This window comes from Spermophilus citellus, assembly GCF_964194105.1.
Source record: "Spermophilus citellus genome assembly, chromosome: 6".
In the NCBI taxonomy this organism is placed as follows: Eukaryota; Metazoa; Chordata; class Mammalia; order Rodentia; family Sciuridae; genus Spermophilus; species Spermophilus citellus.
Window position 1 is genome coordinate 120,394,425 of NC_138187.1, and position 24,069 is coordinate 120,418,493.

The window sequence follows — 24,069 nt, forward strand, 5'->3', positions numbered from 1 at the left end:
GATTTCAGTGAGTGCAACATTATTAATATTTTGGAGAAAGGTGATAGTCAACGTTTCTGTCTATGGATTAACATCAGTTTTATTATTTAACCTCATGTTAAAAGCATTGTTTTTATTATTATGTGTTCTAAATTAGTATGCTAATTTAGTCAGTGTTGATAGGCTTATCTCCAGTTATAATGTACAGTCTTTTTTTTTAAAGTCATGCATACTTAACCAATTTTCACTAGTTATAAGTGGTTAGGTATTACTTCCTGTTGAATTAGCAGTTGCTGAGTAGTTGAGTCTGTACAATCCTGCAATCCACTAATGTGATATTTAATGAGAAGCCATCAGTCTGGAGAAAGGTAGTCAATATAAATCAGTGTTTACAAAGTGTGATTAACTCTGAAATATTTCATCAATGCTGTGGTCCCAGGCAGACTCTATGCTAATTACTAGAATCTGCACATGTTTCAGGGGACTTGGAGGGACCCTGAGTATTGCAAACACAGAGCAGCAAAATTGCAATTATGCTCGGACCGTCTCTGATGACAATTTATGCATTTGGTGTGATGACCTCCCCCTTCCCAAGAGGGCAATAAACAGAATGCATTTTCATTAAGATACTAATGCACTTAATCACAAGGGGAAAGGGTTAGGAAGTAGCGAAAGACCTTCAAGCACTATGTGACAGACCTGATAGGGCAGAGAAGCTTTATTTTAAAGGCAGTTTCTTTACAAAGCTGTGGGCAGCCCAGAGCACCTCTCATATACTGGCATTGTCTCAGACTAGGAAATATTTGAAGTTTGGATCTTCTTCTGGTTGCATAGTTATCATTTGAAATGTGTAGGCACTGCTGCAAGTCATGTAAAGTCTAATATTAAGATTATAACTGCATAGTGGTTTATTCTTAATTATTACATTCTCAAGGAACTTAAGCATTTGAAATTAATTAAGCAATTTATGTAACAAACCTGATGATGATGTTCAGTGATGATGACCACCATCATAATCATCATCATCATCATCATCACTAAACATTTACTGAGCAAAGAATTTATTTTATGGCTCTGGTAGCTAGTAAGTCTTGCAGGTAGAACTATGTAATCCCTGTCCCTTGCCTGTAGGAGCTAGCCATATAGCTCTGCATTAACCTCCTGATCATTTTGCACTGGGAAGTTTATGTTGTTCAGAGTCAGGAAAACAATCGGTCTGATGCATCAAAGTGCTAATCACCTTTGTATCCAAAGGTTCTAAATCAGTGTGCTTTGCTCAGGTGGACTTTGCCTAGTGATCTTCTCCTGAGTCCACCCATGCAAAGTAATAGTCTTCCAGAAAGTAAGGATCCAAAAGAAATTTCAAAGAAGAGTATTATCATAAAATACTGATTTTACACTTAAGTTTTTGAAGAGCTTCATCATATGCCCCCTAGTTGTGCAATGCATCCTCATTGGTAGTAGCACAGTATCCAGATTTCATGACATTTCTCATGTTCCCAACAAGATGAAACTCCTGTGACTTTGGGGGGAGGAGGGAGCAGGAGTGACAGAGTTGACATTTTCTTGGGGATGCTAATATGTCCAGGGTCTTGCAAGTCTAACAGCTTCTTTTCTTCCAACTTTGTGTTTTAGGTAATATAGAATATAGCTGCCCTGCCACGAACGAATGTGAAATCACAAAGCGCAGACGTAAATCCTGCCAGGCTTGCCGCTTCATGAAGTGTCTAAAAGTGGGCATGCTGAAAGAAGGTAAGGCACTTGTCTAGTGTCCCTGTTCTTTAGGTTTGGGGGGATGGGATTTGGAGATACAGGGAATCCCACTAATTTTAGAAAAACAAGAAAAGATGGGGTAGCAATACCCAATACGCCTTCTTGGCCTCTGAACTTTCTGATACGTCATTGCTAACCGCTTGACATTAACCAGAAAGACAAGGTAGGACACATCTGATTTGCAGTTGAACACACAAGGTATGTTTCACAGACCTGGTCTTGTCCGCTTTACAGTTTGCAGAAGGAAAGAAATGCATTTTGACACATTATACATAAATGGAGTATAACTTTTCATTCTTCTGATTCTGCATGATGTAGAGTTACACTGGTCATGTAATCATATATTCACATAGGATAATAATGTCCAATTCATTCTACTATCCTTCCTACCCTCATGCTCTCCTCCTTTCAGTCCCCTTTGTCTGGTCCAAAGTACCTCTGTTCTCCCACACCCAACCCCTCTTTGTGAATTAGCATCCACATATCAGAGAAAACCTTCAGCCTTTGGTTCTTTTGATATTGGCTTATTTTGCTTAGCATAATATTCTCTAATTTCATCCACTTACTGGCAAATGCCATAATTTCATTCTTCTTTAAGGCTGAATAATATTCCATTGTGTATATTTAATAAAAATTTTTAATCCATTCATCTGTCAAAGGAACCTAGCTTGGTTCCATAGTTTAGCTATGGTTCACATATTTTTTAAAAAATTAATCTTGGGTTTAAAATACTCTTTCTTTTTTTCCAACCTATTTTCTACTAAAAAGGGTTTGTGATATGATATTAAAATGACTTTCCATTTGTTTTCAGTCAGAGATAACAACAGACACAAAATATGAACAGTGACTATGTATCCCATATTAAACAATTTGCCTAAGCTTACCAAGTTACTAAAAGGTGGTGCCAGGAACTGAACCAATGGATTGCTGGATGTCTCTCACCTATTCCACACGTCAAAGGACCTGAAATATTTGTATATTTCAGCATGTTTATCAAGACTGACATTTTGGCTTGGAGAGAGAGAAAAATTGTGTTTTTTTTTCTTTAAAAGACCTACTTATTAGTCTTTTATTTTTTTTAATGTCTCTGTGTGCTTTGGAGATATGTATTTTACATATTGCATTTAGACCTTTCTGTTTCCTCCTCTTCAGAAAATTTACCAGAGTTTAAGATAAATATGATAATTTGTAAGTAACAAAGAGAAAATGTGGTGACGTTTGGAAAAAATTAGGTTAATTAAATATTTAAAGTGTAGATACTATTACATCATAAAATATGCTTTGTTCCTGCAATTTACCTTATTAGTTTGTATATTCTGTTGTCACTGGATATCCTCATTTCTTTTTAATACCTTTAAGTCCACATAGGCCCAAGTGTTAGTTGAACTTGAGCTTTGGGTGTGTTATTATTAGATCTCATAATTTTATCCAGTTTCGTTCAGTTCCAATTCCTGTGTGCTATGACATACAAGGATTAGAGGATTAGATTATATTCCAGTACATGGAATTTATACCATATCTGTCTGCCTCTTATTTGTCTACTAGGAACAATGAAGACCCTCTTGAATTCTTCTTCAGTTTTGCTTACCTCTTGAAAAAAGAGCTATAAACAAACATATAACTTTATAATTAAAGCATCTTGAAAGGTGATCAACATCCATTATCAAGCAAAAGATAAAGTAAAATGCAAACTGTCTCACGGATGACTCAGTTTATATGTATGTCTATAGGGGTGGGGGAGAGGGACATGGAAAGCAGAGAGATTGGAGAAGGTACTACACTGTGTTGGTATAGGCACGGAGAAGTAAAAAGAGGGAAACATGAAGACTGGTGTGAAGGTTACACTGGTGAATAAATATGAGGAGGGGATCCTTTGGCACTGTTAGAATTTTTCACAGTTAACATGTTTTGCATTTATCTTCTGTTTGCTAAATATTATTAAGATCCTCCCATGTGCCAGAGGCTACTCTATGTGCCAGTGATATAAAAATGAGGAGACTGACTCCGATACTCTCACTAGTGAGAATTTATATGAAAATAACCAATGGACCATTATTGACAAAGGCACACACATACATTAAACTCAACAACAATCTAACCCATAAGACAAAAAAAGTTTCCTTTTAGTTACAATGATGGTAATTGCTTACTGTGGTTGAGGTAGAAAACTTAATTAGCTACTGCCTTAAACGGCATCTCAGAGTGACGAGCAAAGAGCAATTCAGAATGTAGAGTTGACCCCAGCCTCACACAAAACAAAATCTAATTCAGAATATAATAATAAGTGATAGGCATTTTGGGTCTTCATTATATTTATATTGCTACTTTGTTAGGCAGTAGAGAGATGTTATAGATTTAGGCTAGACTTATTCTTAAGAAATGTTTATTTAAGAGCCATTTCAAACTCTTGAAAGTTGAGGGATGATTTTTTTTTTTAAAAAAGCAAATCAATTGTTTTAAATATTATAAAAGAAATCTGTCAATATATATATATATCCTGCAAGAAGGTGTCCTAGATTTGGAATCCCCCCTCCAAAAAAAACTAAAGTACATGGAAACTCCCCTTTATTTCTAGGAAGATAGATTTTTTTGATTAATTTTATCTTACCACTGTAATTTACTCACCTGATTGTCCTTCTAAGTCTAAACAGAAGAATAAAAAAATATTTTCCCTTAAACAATCTTTCCAGTTGTAGCTTTTAAGAGGAGCACTCCTGAAAGGTGGCAAGAGTGAATGGAGAGGTGTGAACTATGTTTAATTAAACATTGTTGGTGAAAGTAAACGGGGCTCTGCTTATCTATAATTCACACCTCTTCAGTTGCTGTTATCAAGCCTTTAGAGGATCTGTTTTCAAGGGAATTGCTGCTATTTCTGATATGCTCAAATAATAATTCATTTTCCTTTACTTCTTTCTGCCCACTTGGTTAGCAAAATCTCAGTTCTCTAAGCCTCACTTCCTCCTCCTCCAAACAGAAAGGTTGGGGTAGTTATGAGTAAATATGGTATATTCTTTTCTCTTTTGTACTTAAAAAAATGCAGTGAAATATTGCTTTACACCCTGCATATAAATGCACAATTATGTTTGGCCATCTCCTTGGCCCAAGACTTGCTTTCTAAGCCTGGAGAGAATGATACCGTCTTAAACGTATCTTTATGGATGTAGAGGGATTTCAGTCCCACGCAGTATGTCAGAGATCATGATGTAGTAAATCTATTCAAATGTAAACCTGTTCAATTCAATTACCAGTCCGTAATAAAATTTGCTGCTACAACCCCCGTGTTGACCACAGCAGTCCATACAGGCTGATGGCACAGCGGGTCTGGAAATTGACAGACAAAATCTATTTAAACAAAAAAAAAAGCATTAGTTCTAGAATCTGAAATGAAATCAGATTTCAACAGCTTTGATGGGAACCTTCTTTCCTTTCACAGGTATTTTTATTCAACTCGCCAAATGCATCCTAGATAAAGGGCTGCTTGGGGGAAATGAAGTTTTCATTAAAAAGGTGGTTTATAGAAAGCTGAGACCTTTCCCATTTTACAAATAATAATTCTTAGTTATATTGAGTGGCATTTCTCCTAATTGAGGCATATCCTTTTGAAAAGTTGAGTGTAGTTTGGAGCGTGAAAGGGAAGTGATGACTTAGTGGGCAAATTCCAGTTGTATCTCCAAGTGCAGAATTAAAGTCTTATTAGTTATGCCTTCTCATTTGCCAGCACCAGAATTAATATCTGAATGAATGAATGATATTTGATTTTAATGTTAGCATTTTTAACTTGTGCGTGTGTGCGCGCGCGGGTGCACGCGCTACTGAGAATCAAACCAAGGACCTCCCACATGGTAGGCAAGCGCTCAATCAAAAATTTATTACCTGTTAAAGCAAAATCAAAATAAACAAACAAAACTCCTCAGAAAACCAAACTAACCAAACAAAATCTCTCAATGGACAGTTGTGTTGGAGAAAACAACATAATGTCACACCATCACAAAACTTTCAGAAGTGCTGTTAGCAAACAATAATTCATTCAAGTCCAAGTAGTGGGACCATTCAGCATCCTGAAACATGCCCCCATCTGTCTCCCTGCTCTACTTTGCTGGTAAACGTCACGAATGATGGGCCGGTATTATTTTTTCAGCATTATACCATACTGTATGTCAGAGAAAACCCATCTATTACTTGATATCTGGTCTCAACATTCCCTTTTCATTTTTTTCAGGTATTGCTTATTTGAAGGAAAAAACAAGAACTAATCAAGGTGTACCTATAAATCTGGTCAAGATTTATTTTTATTTTGATCTCTCTCCTTGGTTATTTAAAGGCTACTATAGGACATACTGGTTCAGTTTTCTCTTTGTCAATAGCAAACAGGGACATTTTATAAAAGCAACAATTATTTTATGTAGGTATAGAATTCACTGATCAGAGAACTGAAGGACATTTTGATATTTATTGGCACATCGGGTTTCACTTTGGCAACTCAAGTGTTTTTCTTCTAAACTATTGCAGGTGAGCAAAAGAGTTACATTTAAGCATAACATTGTCTGTTCCCTAGCCTGGTCAGCTTCCATGAAAAATGTAGATGAATCAGGCTACAGAAAGGACCAGTTTAATTATTTTGTGCCAAAAAAGTGTGGCATTTACTTGCCTTTAATTTTTTTTTAATGCAAAACTAGGGATTGAACCCAGGACCTTGCCAAGGGAGGCAAGCACTGTATCCCTGAGCTATATCACCAGCCCGCTACTTGCCTTTAAGAAACTGCTACTTAACTTTTCTGATCTTCATTTTTCACCATCTATAATATGATGATATCAATAATAGTATTTACAAATGAAGTGTTGTGAATATTGGATAAAATATTGTGTGGGCCTGGACATATAGCTCAGTGGTAGAGTATTTGCATAGCATGTGGAAGACCCTGGTTTTAGTCTCCAGTAAGATACACATAAAGAAACACACCGGATATTCCAGGTTAAGTGTTTACCATGCCATGTGACCTAGAGTGAGGACCAGTTCAAAATTAGCTACTGTTGCCAAAGGCAATAAGAGTCAGCTAATTTTGATCTGATAAGACTTTTGTTTTACTGTCAGGATTTGCCTGTCAGATGCAAACTCTGGACCAGAATCAAGTTTGTAACTTCTCTAAGCTGAACTTGTTTAATGAAACTTATTGGGGTAAAAACAGAGTTCCAGCATGCACACTGAGTCTGGAACATGGTGACCAGGAGATAGGATGAATTAGAATCTGGGTATCATAGATATCAGATCAACTTGCTGGACCAACCCAAGGTCTTATAAAATTTATTATGCTTTGACAGCCCCAGTGACCTCCAAGGTTCTTTCCAAAGTGGTTTTTTTTTTTTTTTTTTCACAGAAGTACGTCAATAAGTGAAAATTTGTTCAGAAATTTACTCTTCAATATGTGACCTTCTGTCAAATGATGAAAAACAACAGCATAGAAAGAGAAAAAGGGACTTTAGCCCAAGCACAAGTTTTCGCCAACAATGTTAGAGGTGAAGAATGCTTCGAGCTAGTGATTTAGCTTCAGAAAGAATTTATCCCTTTATCTGAAAAGGAAAAGGAGGAGGAAGAAACAGCAGCAGCCCACTTGGGGGTGAAAAATCACAGGGTAGAAATAAATTTAAGTAAATCTCAAAAAATAGTAATTGACCTTACCCACAGGTCTGGCAAAATATTATGCCTTAGCTTTTAATTCCAATTTTTCCACTATTTGGCACTGTGATTTTTAGCAGGTCCATTGGGCTCTGAGAGTCTCCATTTCTATATGTGCAGGGAAACGGACTATATTCTTTCTATATTGGAATCATGCCAGTTATATTTTAAAATGACAGAAAGCCTACAGAAACACCATACTAATATATGACATGAAGGTACCATAGAGGAGATGATGATGATGATGATGATGATGATGATGATGGAGGAACTGTAACATAAACTGTGGTTTGATAGACATGGATAGTGACTCTTGCTATTTTGTAAATTTTGTCTTGACTGACAACTCCATAAACTTTTTACTTTTGTAGCTTAGCAGGAAATATTATATATATCAGAGTTAAGTGAGGGTTGAAGAAGCAGTAGAGCAATTAATTGGTATGTAAATACTTAGGAATTGAAGTATTGATTATATATTTTGCCTGTGTTTGAAAAACGTTCACTCTTTATTTCCTCACATTTTCTAAAATATCTACCATCTCTGTCAATGTATTGAAGTACAGTCAATATAGTTTTATTTCTGTGGGCATCTTAAATCTCATGGATTAGTCAAATTTTATTTGAAGTTCTGTTATTACATTTTTAAAATAAAAATCTTGACAATAGCAAGAGAGATGAGAAAGCCTATTTAATTTTAAATGCCTTGTAAATATTTGCTATGGGGAGGAATAAGTTGTTAAATAACGTAGTTATTATGTATTTATAGATATCCCTCCTTGATTTTGATATATGATTTGACATCTTCAAAGTGTTTCTATTACAGAAGTGATCAATGCTATCTGTACTTATTTTTCCCCACCTTTTTTGTGGGGGGGTACCAGGGATTGAACTGAGTGGCACTCAACCACTGAGCCATATCCCCAGGCCTATTTCGTATTTTATTTAGAGACAGGGTCTCACTGAGTTGCATAGCACCTCTCTTTTGCTGAGGCTGGCTTTGAACTCATGATCCTCCTGCCTCAGCCTCCTGAGCTGCTGGGATTACAGGTGTGCACCAGCCACTTCCTCCACTTTTAAAAGTCTAAAAATATCAATTTCAGATTCTAGGTAGAAAATTGGAATAATATAGTAGAACTGTGATCCTTACCTTCAGGATATAGTAAAAACAGATTGGGAATCAGCATTTGCAGTAAGTCACTATTTAATGTGGAAAGGATACAGGGTATTCATGTTTAACAATCACATTCAGTAAAGAAAAGTGGGACTCTGGGTGTTTGATTCTAAGCATATAAGGAATCCAAGGTTCAGAGAATTTAGAGACTTGTCCCAGGTCCCACTGTAGATAAAGAGGGGACAGAATTGAAAGTCAGGTGTGTTACATTCCTAGGTCCATCCTCTATCTTTATTAAGCTTGATGTAGCCTCAGCAAAATAAGGAATTTTTTTCTGCTCCATACTGGGATCACATGCACGCATCTCATTTAGTGACTGGAAATAGTTATTTGGGTTTGGAATTAGGAAAGGGTACTGGAGATTCCAGGAATCAGCCAAATTAATGGGTCTAAGCAGGGAGATTAAGCCTGAGGTATATATGCAAGTGGCAGACATTCAGAAGGGAATTGGTCTTAGCATTCCAGTCTGAGGAAACTGGCCCTGCACCTGGAGTTTAATGGAGCCTCTGAAGACACAGATAATGATGGAGATCAGTGCAGGAAAGGTCTTCACTGGATCAGTAAGCAGCCCAGAGTATTTTTCATAGATGGTGAGTTCAAGTCTGTAACAGAGCTGGGAGGTCAGTGTGGCAAAGTTGAAGACACTGTCTGAAAAGGATCATGTCTACTATGTCTAGCTTAAATCCTTAGGCCTGATGTCTTAAATCCATCAAAATTGCCTGTCTCTGTGTAATAGAAGGTCCTTAACTTTTTCTCTGACTCATGGATTAATAGGACTGACTTAAAATTTAGGAAATCTTTGAGTAGAAGAAATGGTAGGAATATGGAGAGTCGGGCAACCTCTCTTCTTCCATAGTAGAGGATTATCTGTCTAGAGATCTTGTTTATTCTGAGCTATCTCATTACAACCCATAGGATATATGTCCTATTTCTACCTTTTAGAGATGGCAGGTGTGTGTGTGTGTGTGTGTGTGTGTGTGTGTGTGTTCATATACATGAAAGAGAGCACAAATTATACATTTACTCATTTAGCTGCTATTCTCTCTCTAGCCAGTTGTCCTGAGCCCCCAGGATATAAAGAAAAACTATCTCAGAACTGTTTTGCTGCAACCACAGCTTGAGTCCTGATTTCTGTATGGCAGTGGGAACTCTGAGAGTCTTCTGGGTTTACCCTATCAGCAGGGGTAGCAAAGAGCAACTTACTTGTCTAATTACCCTTCTGTTTCATATTTCCCATTTTCATAAAATGGTCATTTAAAGGGTGTAGAGTTTTCCCGGTAGGCTCCCTTTAAAAAATATAAAGTGACTCAGTTCACTTAGGAAGAAGTGGATTTGTTTTTGCTTAGTTAAAGAACCTGCTTCTTAATTTATTAGGAACAAAATCTCTTTTATAAAAAAAAATGTCTGAAGAAGACATTGCCAAGGTGATTTTTTTTCTTCTTCTCAGTATCATTATGCTGCCAAGTCAAAAACAGAAATTATTGGTAGCAAAATTTGGGTTCCTACTGCCTTCAAAAAGCAGAACAAAGAAAAGGAGAAAGCTTTAATGGTATTCAAGGAAAATATTTCTGTGTTAGATGACAGTTAATAGAACTGCGTTGACCTCACTGGTATTTCTTGCACTCTCTGTTGTAATATTATTCTAAGAAGTTCCCTCATTAATGCAGAGCATTAAACAAAATTCCCAAGTTATCACATAAGCAATAGCAAAGAGCAACTTCTTTGTGAGCTTTGTCTTGACATTAAGCCATTTGGGAATGTATTTAAGGTGCCACAAAAAGTTATTTCATGTACAGATACTGCATTAGTAGATGGTGACTTTTTCATGTTTTGTTGATATGAAACTTGAATAGTCTGTTTCAAAATGAATAGCCAAGATTCTGAAGGTAAGACTAATAACACATTCTTGGGAGTTTAATATGCATTAGGCTATGTACTTTAGTTGGATTTTTATTTTTGTTAATCCTTACAATGACCCCCAACGAGTAGATAGTTCCCCACTTTACAGAGGAAATAAAGCTTAGAGAGATTATGTTTGTGTTCGTTAACTTTTCACAACTGTGACAAAACACTTGAGAAAAATCACCTTACAGGAGAAATGATTTATTTTGGTTCCTGGTTTCAGAGGTTTCATTCTGTGGTTGACTGGTTCCATTATTACTGGGCTGTGGTGAGGCAGAACATCATGGCAAAGGAGCATGGTAGAGCAAAGCCACTCACCACACAGCAGCCAAAATGCCAAGAAAGAGGCTAGGGGTAAGGAGTTGTCCTCAAGTATACACCACCCCTTTCAATTAGATCCCTCCTCCTCTGTTTCCACCCCTCCCCAGTATTCCATTCAGATGTGAATCTATCAGTGGGTGAATCCACTTATGAGGTCAGAGCCTTATGATCCATTCCCTTCCCCAAATATCCACCTCTGAATATTGCTACATGGGGGCCCAAACCTTCAACACAGGGTTATGGGGGAGCATACTGGATCTAAACCATGACAGTGATACTTGCTGAATTTCTCCTGGTACGTGAGGAAGTTTAGATTCTATAGCAGGTGCTTTGACTCTGCTGCCTATACTCTGTATTTGCGTAATACAGTTTCTTCATGTGAACTATAGGAATATTCTAATACATATTTGGTTTGGCATTCTTCATAGGCTGTGGACATCCTGAGATGGTGAGCTCTTGAAAGTTTAATTAGTACCTTCCAGATATTTTTCTTTGAACCAAGACTCTCTTCAGTGCTTCAAGTTCCTCACCTTATGTCCAAAAATAGGTGAACTGTGTGGAAAGGCAGTAAGTAATGACCTGACACTGTGAGAGATATTTTAGGGAACAAGTTCAAGTTTCATATCAGGACGAGACTAGATCTTTTATGTTGATTTCCCACTCTGAGATTCTTGTTATCCCAACAAAACTTTTGAAATAACTTTTTACCCTGCTTTCCTTTGTGGCACTGGGGATTTGAACCCAGAGCCTCATGCATATAAGCATTCTTACCACTAAGCTATACCCCCAGTCAACTTTGGAATAACTTAACAGTTACGAACAATGTGAATAAACATCAGCAACGCTCAAGGTGTTGAATTCCTACAAATTCTATTGAAGTGATCTATGTTTTTGTCAAACAGGTTAAGGCATTTTGATAAATACAAATAGGAACATGGAGGAAACTTTTGCCTTGTGACATAGTTTCATGCTGTGGCTCAGTTTTTAGGAAATGAACTTCAGAGCAACATTTCTTCCAAGTTGTGGCTTTGTAGGGAGGGATGAATTTGATTCACTGACTTGAGCATCATCTGCCCCAATGTTTTGAGGATGTGGCTGTAACGTGACACTTGGATGGTGTTTTAGTCAGATTTTCATCACAGTGGCCAAAATACCTGACAAGAACAATTCAGAGGAAGAAAAGTTGCTTTTGGCTCATGTTTTCATAGGTTCAATTTGTGGTTGGCTGACTCCATAGTTTTTGGCCTGAGGTGATACAGAACCTCAGAGTGGAAAGGTGTGGCGGAGGAAAACTTGATCAGGATGTGGCAACCAGGGAGCAGAGAGAGCAAGCTCTACTCACCAGGGGCAAAATATAAACCCCAAAGCCATGGCCCGAGTGACATACTTCCTGCTACAACCTACCTATTTACAGTTACCACCCAGTTAATCCATCAGTGGATTAATCTACTGATCAGGTTGTAAGTCTTATGAGCTAATCATTTCACCTCCAAAAATTCTTCCACTGTCTCACACACAGCTTTTGGAGGGACACCTCATATAAAAACCATAACAGGTATTATAGCATTACCCATTTTATAAATGGTGATAATTAAAATACTTACATTTAAACATTTGTCCATGATTCTATTTATAATCCATGTGGATTTATGGATCATATGTTCCCTGTGTCCTCCTGGATATCTGAAACAATTTATATATATATATATATATATATATATAAAATCACAATTGCATTAGAATGAGGTAGATAAACTCTTGTATGAGCAAACCAAATATAACACAAAATTTATTTTTTTCAACTAAATAAATTTCCCTTCCCGACATGAGTGTTACAGCGGACGGAGACTGAAATTATAAGAAATGGGTATTTTAGCTCCCTTCCTCCTGATTTACTTGGAATACTAATAAAAGTTAATCATTTATTCGATTGTCCCCATTTGTCATTTCCATTTGCGAACTTCAAATAGGAAGCCAGCGTTTAGCTAATAAACTTTTTTTTCCTTTTGAATCGTACAAAAATCCCTATGGATTTAGCCCCAAGGGAGGGAAACCTGCTTCAACATTTGCTCAGGCATTCAAAGTCCAGTGACAGCACAGTAAGTGGCAAGGGATGAGGCGGAGAGGCCAGAGCATTTAGGGCTCCAATGTGGATTTTTTTTCCCCCACCTGTCTCTAAACAACAGAGTTTTGTTCTTTGTCACAAATGAATACATTAATGTATTGATATTTATGATGTCCTGCTTAAATTTAATGTCAAGGAATTCCGGTATACTTTTGAACTGAGCCTTTTTTAATGAAGTGCTCATTTGGGCCCCCTTCCTAAATTTTACCTTTTTGGTGAACACTGTGTGCAGTTTCAGCTCCTTCTGTGTTATATATTAGACACGGTTCTGTTCATCCCTACGTCTCCTTCAACTGAAAGTGAGCACTGGTCCTTCCTTGAGATATCATTCTATAGTATGCTCATGTTTCTCTCTCTCCCGCTTAGTAGGTTGAGGAGCCACCAACCAGCTTCCCTAAGGCAAGCTGTCTGCAAAGGAACAAGCCAGCTGGCTTGGCCAAGGTTGATCAATGATGAGAGGCAGGCTGGGTTCCAGGTTCACAAAAGCCACTCAGTGGAGAGTAGGTCAGCGGCTTCCCCAAAGCCAATTAGCTGGCAGAAGTCTGAGGGGCCTGGTGCTAGCCAAATTCCCTGAGCCTGATGGCACTAGTGGGGAGTCCATCCTTGGGCTTCCTGGCAAACCAGACTTAAGTGAATGGCAGATTGTGCTTTTTGAGAGCCAGTGTGTCTTTGTGGCTACTAGAACAAATATCAGGGACCTGCCACTCCCACTGAGCATGACCCAAGTAGACTGCACCGCTCAGGCCTAATAATACCTGACCCTTAGGTGTGATGGGCTTCAGCAGATTATCCACGTTGTGAAATTATTTTTTTTTACCTTACTTCAGCTGAAATGCTTTTTGATGTTGACACAAATATGAATCATACCATTAAAAGAAGTTAACATGGAAATGGTTTTAGGGACAGCAAGCATTCTAAAGAACTTTGACAGGAGCTATAGGATTTCTACTCTTTTAAAAGGCTCCCTTGTAAGTTATTCTTCTTTTATGGATGACAGTCTAGGATGAAATGGGACCTATGGCCACACCCAAAGGCAGAGGTTGTTAGCAGTTGCCCTGGGATCAATCTATTTCTCCAGAGATTGTTTGTTTCTGGGTCACAGTCTCTATTCTGTTTAGCTCAAAGTATTAAATTTTCATCTATGAAGTCTTTTCTACATAGGCTGCTTAATCATAATTTTAATATGCCTGGACTATTAAAGTCTCTAGGTATCTTGGGGATGTGGAGAATTTAAGGAGCACAATATGTCAAAATGTCATAATGTACACTACACAGCTTAACTCAGTATATGTTTCTAGTTAGATCTAGCTGCTGTTCTGACTTCAGTTTTGTGTCTCAGTTCAAGACAGAACATTGCCCACTTAGGAAGTCAAGTCTATTTACTCGGCTGGCTCTCTCTCAGTTCTCAGCTATAATAAGTATTTTTCTTAAGACCACCTGAGCCCTTGCTTAACAGCTTTTCTCTAGATTATCCAATTAATATTCAGGATCTAAGCTGCTCCCTCACGTATAAATTTTGGAACAGACATCACTTCTTCTTTCTCTGCTCAGCCCCCTCTTTTTTCCTTTAATTTTATTGTTCTAGTAGTTTCCTCTGAAAGCCAGATTTCTTCACAACTTGGTGATTCCCATGCTTCCATCTCTATAATTATTCCCTCTCTACCCCCACTTTCCATGGACACCTCTTTACTCGCTTAGACATTTAGTCTCCTAGACTCTAGGCCTATTAAGTCTCTTCAGCATCAACATTATCATAATCATTAGTATATTTGAAGCCAATTAAATGGCAATTACTCTGACCTCAGCCAGTCTTAGGCTATTATCAATTCGTGCATAATTTGGAAATATTTGGAAGAAAAATGGATTTTTGCCTCATGGTTTGACCTGTATAAATATTTTTATATGCTATCCCAAAAATATACCCTGTTCTTTATCTCATCTGGAATCAGAGGGAGCTGCTTTCATTTACCTGTTAATCCAAATAGTACCCATTTGTAAGTCTATCTCCTAACTTTTATTCACCTATTTTTTATTCACCCATCCCACAAGTATATTTTGAGACATAATCCTTATTTTTCAAAGGTCTAGGAATTAAAGGTGAACATGAGGCTAGGCAGAGTGGTGCTTACCTTTAATCCCAGTGAAGGCTGAGACAGAAGGATCACAAGTTCAAAGCCAGCCTCAGCAACTTAGCAAGGCCCTAAGCAACTTAGTGAGATGTTATCTCAAAATAAAACATAAAAAAGGACTTGGGATGTGGTCCAATGGTTAAGTGCCATGGGTTTAATCCCTAGAAACAAACAAACAAATAAACAAAAAATGAATACGATGAAGTTGAGGATGATGGTACATGCCTATTGTCTCAGTGCCTTGGAAGACTGAGGAAGGAGATCCCTTAACTTTTCAAACTCATGAGTTTGAAAGCAGATGTGCATCATGGACACCCCATCTGGAAAAAAAAAAAAAAAGAAAAGAAAAGAAAGAAAAAGAAAAAGCAGATATGATGGATGAGTTTTTGCCCTCATACAATTTATGATCTGATCCTTCATAGTCCTGATGACTTAAAATTGTATAGCTCTTACCTCTTTCTGAATATCACCAGTATTTGTTTGCATTCTGTTTCATATAATTTAGCATTTTAACTTCATGTTTTGATTGGGATCAAATGGAGTCTGTTGATACTGATTGAGCACTTGAAATATATCTAATGCAACTGAAGAATTCAACTTTTAATTTTATTTAATTTTAGTTAGATAAAATTAAATAGCCTCACATGACTGGTGGCTGCCATACTGGGCTTTGAAAGGAGGAAATCACAGTTCAATGACAGTTCAATCCAGACTTTATTACTTACCACCTGTGTCATCTCAAGCCAATTACTGTAACTGTTGAAGCTAATATGTGATTACACATACAGCAGAGGATTTTTTTTGGCTTAATGAATGTGATATTATTGGTACAGCATTTATTGAACAATAGCACTCAGAAAACGTTAGGTGTTATTAATTTTTTGTATTCTCTTCTCAATTTAATATAGTTCATTGAGCAAAGCATAAACAATTTGAGAACAGGGACCATATCTGTTTCTATTGTAGTCCTTCATGAACTTATACAGTATATACTTATATAGTGGTGATCACTGAATATAGATATTCAATAAAATATAACTGTTTCTTCTTTCTCTGGTCTACTTTGGTATACCTTTCTTTTGTATATGTGTGATTGAACCCAGGGTGTCATGCATGCTAGGCATATTCTCTACCATTGAGCTAAGTCCCTAGCCCCACTCCTCTTTTATTTTGATTTGTTTATTTGTTTAGTTGCTACCACACACAGTTTTATAGCTTGGATGCAGGAATAATTTTTCATAAATAAAGCTTTTCAGAAAAAAATCATACGTAAATTATGGACACATTTTCCTTTATATGTGTGTGGCCATGACAGAATTGTTATTTTGGAAATCATGTTTTATTGAATTCATGTTGACCACTCTGACAATATAGCAATTGGTATCAAAAAAAGAAGAAGAAAAAAAAAGGAAAAAGAAGAAAAAATGAGAAATGACACTGTTTTTCACCTAACTTTCCCTTAGACATTTGGTAATTTAGTGAATATAAATGAGAACACTAAGACCTATTTTAAATCACTCATATAAATAACTTGCCCAAGATCAGATATCTAGTAAATGGTAAGACAGGGATTCAATCCGACATATGCAGCCCATATGCTGGAGTGATATTTATAATGAAGTCTTTTTGGTTTTCCTCTTAATTCATCTTCCCAGAGTGTCAAAAGGTGAAATATTGAAAATATAGAAGTTGCTGTTCTTTACTATCACTTTCTTTTGTGAGCAAGATCTTATTTCAGGGAATGTTTTTGGTGCCAGAGCTGTTACAAATTCCAGAATCATTGCTTATTATAGACAATCTAACACAAGAGGGCTAAACCATACAGGAACATTTCCTTTTTTTGCCAGGGTTAGGAGGCAGGGGCAGTACCAGGGATTGAACTCAGGGGTACTCAACCACTGAGCCACATCCCTAATCCTATTTTATATTTTATTTAGAGAGAGGGTCTCACTGAGTTGCTTAGCACCTCACCATTGCTGAGGCTTGCTTTGAAAACTCAATCCTCCTGTCTCAGCTTCCTGAACTGCTGAGATTATAGGCTGCTGCACCCCATCAGGAACATTTTCTGATTTCTGCCAGAATTGCTCTCTGTAGAACCAGAATATTATTTATTGAATTTTCTATGCAGAATATTTCTGCCGTTTTTAAGATATGGTTTAAATAATGTGTGAGCTACTCAGATTTCTGAATAGTAATACTTCTATGTAGAAGAATCATAGTCTATTGCCTATGTGAGATGAGTACGTCCCCAGCCTTTTTTTTTTTTTTTTTTTTAGCAGAAGAGACTACCAGTGCTCAGCATCTGTCCCCAAGAGGCTGCCCAGGTCATTGTCTGATGGTTTCATTTTCTGTTTGTAGCATTGCTTTCATTCTTCACAGTCAACAGGTCCAAATTTGTGGTCTGCGAACAGATGTATTTCTCAGTGATGCTGTATGTGTCTGTAGGTCTCCCCAGAAGTCATTCATTAGGAACTAAAGGAGATAGTGTAGAAAAAAAAATAAGGCTTCACTAATGGTGACAAAGTAAGAGGAACAGAAATTCAATTCAAACATTGTGTGCCTAAGAAATGTTAGAGAATCTCCTGGTTATCTCACAAATCTTTAACTATTTAATTATGGGCTCCGGTGGAGAAAAATCCATCAAAAGTTTTGTTAAGGTAGGAAAGAACAAAATCCCCTCAGCTTTTACAAGTAATTCTATTTCTATTTTAATGCCACCCGGGAACTGGCCTCTTTGAAAGTTCTCAAGCCTATAAAGCTAGGAGTTCTTCCCTTCCTCACCTTTCTGACTTGACTTGCAGTTACAGAATCTAACTAGCAGCCTCAGTTAATGCATTGATTTTAACTGGAAACCCAAAAGGAGACAGTGCTGTAGTCAGCTGAACTCTTAAACCAGTCCTGGGAGACCAGAGTCATTTGCACATTGGAAAACAGCTAATGGGCCAGGGAAGCAGAGGTTAGTTGCAGGACCTTTCCTTCTGTCTTCTTTCCATCACAGTGAGAGCTCACTGATAAAATGTCTTCTAGCAGGAAGTGCCAAGGCATCTATAGACTTTATTCTTTTTCTTTAGTTATCCTTTCATTTTTCCTCAGGGCTGGGTATTTCAATGAAACTCAAGGCTGAGGGAAATGGAGGAAAAAATGATCACCATTAATTTCTTCTCACATTACAGACTTCTAGCATGTACTGTGATATCTTACCAAGTTGTAGGTTTAATATATTTTGAAAACCAAAGAGAGTACATTTGGACGTGTGTTATAAATGTGCCATTCTTTATAACCTTTTATCAAAATCATGGCATTTGCTAATAACTCAGAGTTGTTACGTCACCTGTTACTAGTAAGTTTCTTAATGTCTTTGCTAGCCTCACTTTCTTCATCTGTAAAATGAATAATAATAACGTCTGTCCTAAAATTTGCTGTAAAGAGTAAATGAGACAATGTATTTTAAATTCTTTACAGAATGACTGACAAATTGAAATCCTCAGAAAATATTAGATATTATTATCATCACCACCTTTACATCGTTGCCCAACTGCTTAGCACCTAGTCTGGCTACACCAAAGACAAATCAGTTCTGCTTGGTCTCAAATGTCATCTTCCTGTCTTTATTCCTTTTTTTCTTTCTCCCTCCAAAATGACCGAGTGCTGTGTTCACAGCAGGACTGGGTTGTCTTCACATAGCTTTCTCTCCTTGACTCGCAGGGGTCAGAGGTCCCTGATAATGCTCTGTGTGACTCCGGCCCAAGACCCTTTCCTGTGCTCAGGAGACCTGAAGGTGACAGGTAGGGTCAGCAAAACCTGCCAGAATTCCAGAGACCCCTCCGTGAATTCTAGGGGACAGCAAGAAAGTCTGTCACAGACCAGAAGCAAATGACCTTGAGTCCAAAGGATCACTTTTCATCCAGACGGTGCTAACTTCTTCCAAGGTGTAATTTATGGCATCTACATTTATTTTGCACATGCTAATATGTTCATTCAGTTCTAATAGGATAAAAAATACAAGAATCATTGGTAAAGAAAGGGCTTTCATGGAACTCTACCTAAAATATTCCACAACTGTGTTGTCCCTAAAAATTATTTTGTTGTTATTTTTGAGTCTCTGGACAACCTAGGTTTAAAGTTTCAGATAGTTTGAAACCGGTGAGTTCTTTATTAGCCTTCTTAAGTTCTACCTTAAAGCCACTATTCCAGGCAGGGAAATAAAAAGTAAGAATTATGCATGCATAGGAGTACTTCTTAGTACTTCCCTCCTTCGTTTTCCCTACCTCCACTCTACCCTAGGATTAACTCTAGAACATTAAGTAAATGTTATCATCTTAAAGTTCCGTGCAGCCCTGAGCACTTCAGTGCTGGGTTTGCACCTGTACTATGGGTCTCATGGTACCTAAAGTATGAATGAAAGGTAGAAGGAAAGAAAGCAACGAGAAAGGGAGGGAGGAGAGAGAACAGAGGGGAAAACAAAAATGGAAACACAGGCTTACATAGTGCAAATGACTTGGTTCTGTTTCCCTGATAACTTGCCATCTTTCACACATGTTCTGTATATACAGAAATACTGATGAGGCCAGAATGATGCTTGATTCTTTCTATTGTGGCATTCCACATCCCCTCTTTTCCTTTGGGGAAGGAGGACATGTATCAGTGCCCCCGGTTTGTCCCTTTATGGGTTGGGTTGCGTGAATGAGTCGGAGACCGTCCCCCCCCTGGGCAGTCTGCTTCCTAGGTGGAGGCTCACTGCCTGCTGAGCTATTCCTGCGCTGGCTCGTCTCTAATTACAGTACTTGCTATGAACGATTTTTAAGTACTGGAGCTTAATGAAGTTAGAAAAAGGATTTGGATGCAGTTTGTGAAGACTTCAAATTGTTTGAGTTTTTTCTCTAGGGAGAACTGTAAAGTCTGGAGGCATTCTGAATGACTTACAATGTATTCCATTTTGTTCTTTTCAAAAATTCTCTTTTAGTGGTAGAAAACTGAAAGAAAAGCCCCACTGCCCACCTTTCTCCCGCAGAACACCGTAACTCTTGCTTTGCAAAGCCGCTTCTTGGGAATTTACTAGTCTTTGAATACTGTTACCTAATTAAAGGGATGCCTGTGTCTTTAATTCTCATCGGCAGTTCTATCTTTGACCTTATAGGATCTAGGAGTTGAAAGTAAAGACGCATTCATGCAAGATAACTTGAAGCTTATGCATTTGGATGCTTATCCCTTCACTGATGCCTGAGCTGTATGCCTTTGAGATACTGGGCTAAGCAGGAAAAAGATGATCTATATAGTTCTATGTTGATCTATGGAGTGAATTTCTCTGTCCATTGGTGGCTTACTGCCGACCAGTAAAATGCTGGCTAATACCTTCTGTTAGAGATCGGAGTACCAGTAATTTGTCATCAATAGTTGTAATTAGGTTTATCTACCCTTTTAGCCAATACCATAATCTTTACCAGATTGTTATTGTTTGGGGCCAAGGAGCAGAATTCCAAAAACAACAACAACAAATAAAAACTATTTTTAAAGATTTATTTCAAGCAGTTCAACCCTTTGGGGATCATCTTATTATCCATTTCTCATTCATTTTCCTCTCAAATATTCAAATGCTTTCTCAGAACAAAATGTCATGAAAGCCTGTCATGTATCTGAAAAATAATTAATATAATTGACAGGAATGTCGGTTTTCTGCTGAGGTGTGTTTCTCCTAATCCCACTGTGCAATCTTTAATATTGATCCAATTGTTAGGAAGTGTTGTCACTCTCCACTCACCATACCTGGGCTAAATATTTTCAGGACCAAGGATCCTTAAGCTAAAGAATATTTACATCTGTATTATAATAATCATTAAGCAAAAATAGGTTTTCTTTCACTTACAGGCCAGGGCATTATGTACATAACGTCTATGTGTGTCAGAAGTGTCTGCAGGCTGGATATAGTGCTCACCCCGATTTGACAGTTTATTCATTGTGTACATTGCATATAATATTGCAAATGGCATATCCAAGTGTTGGAATCTAGGAGATAGGAGTTCAGCACTTAAAGTGTCCAGGTTGCACCTGAACTAGCTGGAGCCTGCCAGCCCCTGCAAGCCCACTGAGAGCATCTGTCTCGCCACCACCTTGCTCATGCTGTCTCCTCTGCAGGCCCTCCGATTCTTCTGACTATGAGCATAAATCATCCACCTGTCAGGAGCTCTTGCTGCCTGGATTATGCAATGTGCCTGCCTTCATTTGGAGGTGGTGTGAGCAGGAGATTGCTGCAAATGGTTTGCATTCATTTTAATGTCTTTCCAGCATTTCTTTAGCTTTAATGAGGGGATTAAGATAGTGACAATGACTTTCAGAGACAATGAAAGTCTTCAAGATTCTGGACTTTGCTTTGTATGTTGGGCACAGCTCAGTTTGAGATCTCTCTCTCTCTTTTTTTTTTAATCCCAAATAAACCAGTGGTTTAAACATTTAGGCAAAAGAGCAGGATAGTATACAAAGCCAGCTGTCGAAAGCTCTACTTATCAGCTTTATAATAGTTCCCCCCAAGCTGATGAACTTAAATCAGCCACATGTATTGTTGATCTTCAATTAGTTATTTTTACCTTTTCTCAGAAAGTGATTTTATACATATTGTGAAGCCTCTGTACCTTTTTTTTTCTCCTTTGCTACCTTTCTTACTCTAGAATGAAACAAGAACACTGAAAACTCTTCAGTAATTTTAGATTCACTAATCATTGGCTAATAAAGGTAAATCATACATTGAAAAATCTCTTTTGTGTTTTAAATTTTCATCTGCCCTGGTATATTTAGAGTAAGCTCTACCACAAAGACTGAGATTCCCTCCCCATAACCCACCATCAAAAGGTATTAATTTTCAGTGAAGAAAACTCTGCACCCACAATAGCTTTATATATGTATGTTATATTAAAAATATCAATTATTATTATTATTATTATTATTTTTAATTAACAGGGCCCTTTGGCATCTTCAGGCCTCCACTCAAATGAGACATAATTAAGGCTTTGTTTATCTGAAATCGTAAGGGTGAAGATTCTGATGATCTCTCCACTTCTGAAAATTACAAGAGTTTCACAAATGCTCTCAGTCACAAGTAGATGTATAAGGTGCATAGATTAGGTGCCTGGAAGGAAAGGTTGCTTTAAAAATGGGACTTGTATCTGTGAGACACCAGCTAAAGTCAGGAGAGTGAAGCATGATGTTATGTATTTTTGTAACATCTTTTGGAAAATGTTTGGATACAGTGTAATATAGGAATGTGAATGAATGAAATCACCTGGTCGTGTGATTGACAGTCTGTGTGTTTTCTAAAATGTAAGGTTCACAGAACTTGAGGTAAAAGTAGGCATTACATTTAAATTTCTATTTTTTTTCTCTGTAGAAGCCTCCAGGACCTTCTGCATGTGTTTATTTGCTTAAGGTGGTATATTCAGGGCACCTCAGGATGACAGTTCTCGGCTGACTTCCTGTCCCCCTGATTTCGTACTCCAACTCTTTCCACCACTGTCAACACCAGAGAGCTTCCCAGTTTTCCTTGGCTACATGTGGGTGAATTTTATTTTAATTTTATTAAATTTTATTAAAACATTCATGAATAAGGTTCATGTTCTTTGCATTTTAGGTGTACATGTATGTTATATGTGCATATATAATATACGAAACTAGGCATATATGTGTAATTATTATGCATATATAATATACATTTGTGTATGTATATGTATTTCATATATATTTACATATACATATATATGCACACACACACACACACATACACATATATATATATCCCTTTTGAGAAAAATGTCTAAATTAGATTTTATATTAATGCTGAACACACTGAGATTTGGTCTACTTTAGGAGGGGATAAACAAAGGAAGATAATTAAACAGTGCTCTAGAGAACTTGGATTCTTTACAACAAAATTCTTGATAACTCAAAATTATATTTTCCTCTCAACAATATTTTCAAACATCTTAGTTACACAAAAAAAATTCTTTGGGGACCTGAAATGTGATAAATATACACTTCCCTGGTATTCAAACCACAAACAGTTTAACCAAGGTAATGTGTAACCATCAGATCCGGAGAAGGGAGCTTTCTCTATGCAATTAATGTGGTGACAGATTTTTGTGTACACTGAGGAAGTGACTACATGGAAATGCAGTTTAAACACGTCAACTTCCTATGGGCATTTTTGGAGTTGAATTGGATTCAGTGAATGGTAGTGTACAGAATCTGAGTTCCACACTTGGAAGTTTATTGGGCCACTAGTAACAAGTTAGCTCTCCTGGTTTTTGCCAGTATTTTAGCAAGATGAGAAAATGCATAATGATTTCTTCTTTGAATCTTCCTCCACAGTTGTAACCTTACAGAATCAGCTTCCTAGAACAGAAAGTGTGTTTCATCATCATTTTTCCCCCCGTCACTGACAAATCAAAATTTATGTATATTTTAAAAAGAAAAGAAAACAGGAGCATTTGAAGAGATAAATGCAACACAACACTGACAAAATCTGATGAAAAATCTCCCTCTTTTATCTATGGAGAAATTAGGTTTATCATCAGGAAAGCATTCTCTTTTCATTTTCTGAAAGGTGCTTTTTGACAGACCCTTTGCAGTGGACGTCACACTCACAAAACATGCTGTCACGGGGCTATTTGAATATGGTGACAGGCTCATTATCATGTTGAAGACTCCTGACAACACTGCAGAGGGGAAATGGACAGGGCTGCCAATCAGCTGTTGAAAAGACTGTGGTTGAAATAGGGTTTTTTGTTCCAAGAACAGTAGTACAAATTGACTGCATTAATTCTTTTTATTATAGCCGTGAACACTGTAGTTAAGGGCTCCAGCGGGTTTCCATTATCAATCCCTGTTTTCAGCAGGTTTATTAGCTGGCCATAAAAATTTGTTCCCAGCTGAATTTTGGCAGAGGTCGAAGCCTTTTCCTACAACATTTAGTTGTGCGGTTTGTGTGTGTGTTTGCTTTACTAACAAC

The 24,069-nt window shown here is 37.4% G+C and overlaps 1 protein-coding gene across 11 annotated transcripts in view; it reads left to right on the forward strand.

Annotated features, from left to right (window-relative positions):
• Nucleotides 1-24,069, forward strand: part of ESRRG (estrogen related receptor gamma) — a 590,918-nt gene that overhangs the window by 436,565 nt on the left and 130,284 nt on the right. For all 11 annotated transcript variants that reach the window (XM_081299918.1, XM_081299912.1, XM_081299914.1 and 8 more), the window contains one exon: nt 1,615-1,731. In XM_081299918.1, coding sequence (XP_081156044.1) covers nt 1,615-1,731 — 117 coding nt within the window. The remainder of the gene's footprint in view (nt 1-1,614; nt 1,732-24,069) is intronic.